This window comes from Hermetia illucens, chromosome 5 (assembly GCF_905115235.1).
Source record: "Hermetia illucens chromosome 5, iHerIll2.2.curated.20191125, whole genome shotgun sequence".
Taxonomy (NCBI): domain Eukaryota; kingdom Metazoa; phylum Arthropoda; class Insecta; order Diptera; family Stratiomyidae; genus Hermetia; species Hermetia illucens.
The window spans coordinates 56,788,975-56,790,507 of record NC_051853.1 but is presented as its reverse complement, the minus strand read 5'-3'; the positions used below and the strand labels follow the sequence as shown (position 1 = coordinate 56,790,507).

At 40.1% G+C, this 1,533-nt stretch overlaps 1 protein-coding gene across 1 annotated transcript; it reads right to left on the bottom strand.

The window, feature by feature from the left end:
- On the bottom strand, positions 1-699 carry LOC119657381 (pupal cuticle protein-like). The gene is made up of 2 exons (XM_038064265.1): positions 575-699; positions 1-461 (listed from the first exon to the last, which is right to left on the bottom strand). Exons 1-2 carry the CDS (start codon positions 584-586, stop codon positions 84-86), a joined length of 390 nt encoding a protein of 129 aa, XP_037920193.1. The 5' UTR covers positions 587-699; the 3' UTR covers positions 1-83.
- Between the last annotated feature and the right edge of the window lie 834 nt (positions 700-1,533).

Here is a 1,533-nt window from a genome sequence, read left to right as displayed (position 1 = left end):
TATGGAAACAAAATATCGTATATAATACTATACGTTAACAACAAATCACCTTTCCATTGTGGAAGTTCATTCGATTTCGCATCTTAATGCTTCTTAACATTGTAGTCTTCGCCTTGATATGGGTGAGCGGCGATCCACTCTAGAGCGCGCAAGATATAATCTGGTACAGGTGGAATATGGGCACCTTGCGGATGGAATCCATTCTCATCAGCAGTGTAAGTCAATTGGATTGGGACACCTTCGGGTGAAACGTACGAAGAGGCTCCTTGGGCATGATGTCCACCCACTCCTTGTTCTTGTTGGGAGATACCGTTGGTTGTCTCGAAAGCATACTGGTACGATCCATCTGGGGCAATGTCGCTGCCGAAGCTCTTGATTTGAGCCGTGGCCTCTGGTGTACTATAATGCTGTGGGAGTGGTGCTTGTGCAAGAGCTACTCCAAGTGCAACGGCGAAAATTATCTGAAAATTTTACAAGAGTTATCTGTTAGATGGGAATATTTAGTGTTATTATATCTGATATTTGCGGCGTTTTCTTGTTCAACCCATTAAGGTAATAAATTTTCTGAACGTACTGATTTAAGCATTATGCAGGTGATCTTTGAGCCTCGATAGCGCAAAAGTGAAATGTCGCAGTGAACTGATGATGTCGTCTGGAGCACTCGAGTCTTTTATATTTTGTGAAAAAGTACGAATCGATGCTACATTTGGGAAAAAAACTGTTTAGCAACATTGATTTGCGACATTTTAAAGGCGAAAACAGATTACCTTAAAAATTAATGGCATTTGATTAATAGCAACAGGAGTTTTCAACATAATGTGCCCCGGGAGGTTTCAGATCCTCCTTTATTATGTATCATAATATGTTGAATCAGAATAATAGCTTTTGAATTTTAAGAGGCTCAGAAATTGTTTCCACAGTTTGGTAACTTCTAACATATGAGAATGAGCATTTATGGTCTTTAGGTCTAACTTTTGCAAGTTTCGGATCCGTTTCACAACACTAATAAATAATATACGAGTGAGTAAAGCAAATGGAGAAATCGAAATTAGGTGGAGGTATATAGAACCAAATATTCTGAAAAATCAAATTGGTTTCTCAAAGTGTAAGTACGGGATTAGCAAATTCTATCGAACACCAGAATTGGAGCTTGATACATTCAAGGCCACATGCTTCCCATATGTAAAACTTGCAACAACGCTTTTTAATTATATTAAGATTTTCCTTGCCGGATTTCCAGCATACAGAAACAAAGGTGTTATTAACTTTGTCCGACTCCCTCGACGATTACACATTGTCGTTTTGAGATATCCCAGTAGGGAAGATCCAGAAATGCCATTTGAAGCTAAGCGCTAATTAAAATCCAAACCCAAAGTTTGATTACCATGACGAGGGCTGAGTAGTCACAGGGGTTAAGTTGTGGCCATGAACGCTGAACTCTGGATACCAGGCGAACGCGGTTTCAACTAGCCTTGTCCCGGCGAAAAGGGACTCTGCCGATATCTGAGGCTATGGCAGTCGGTTATGAAAAAT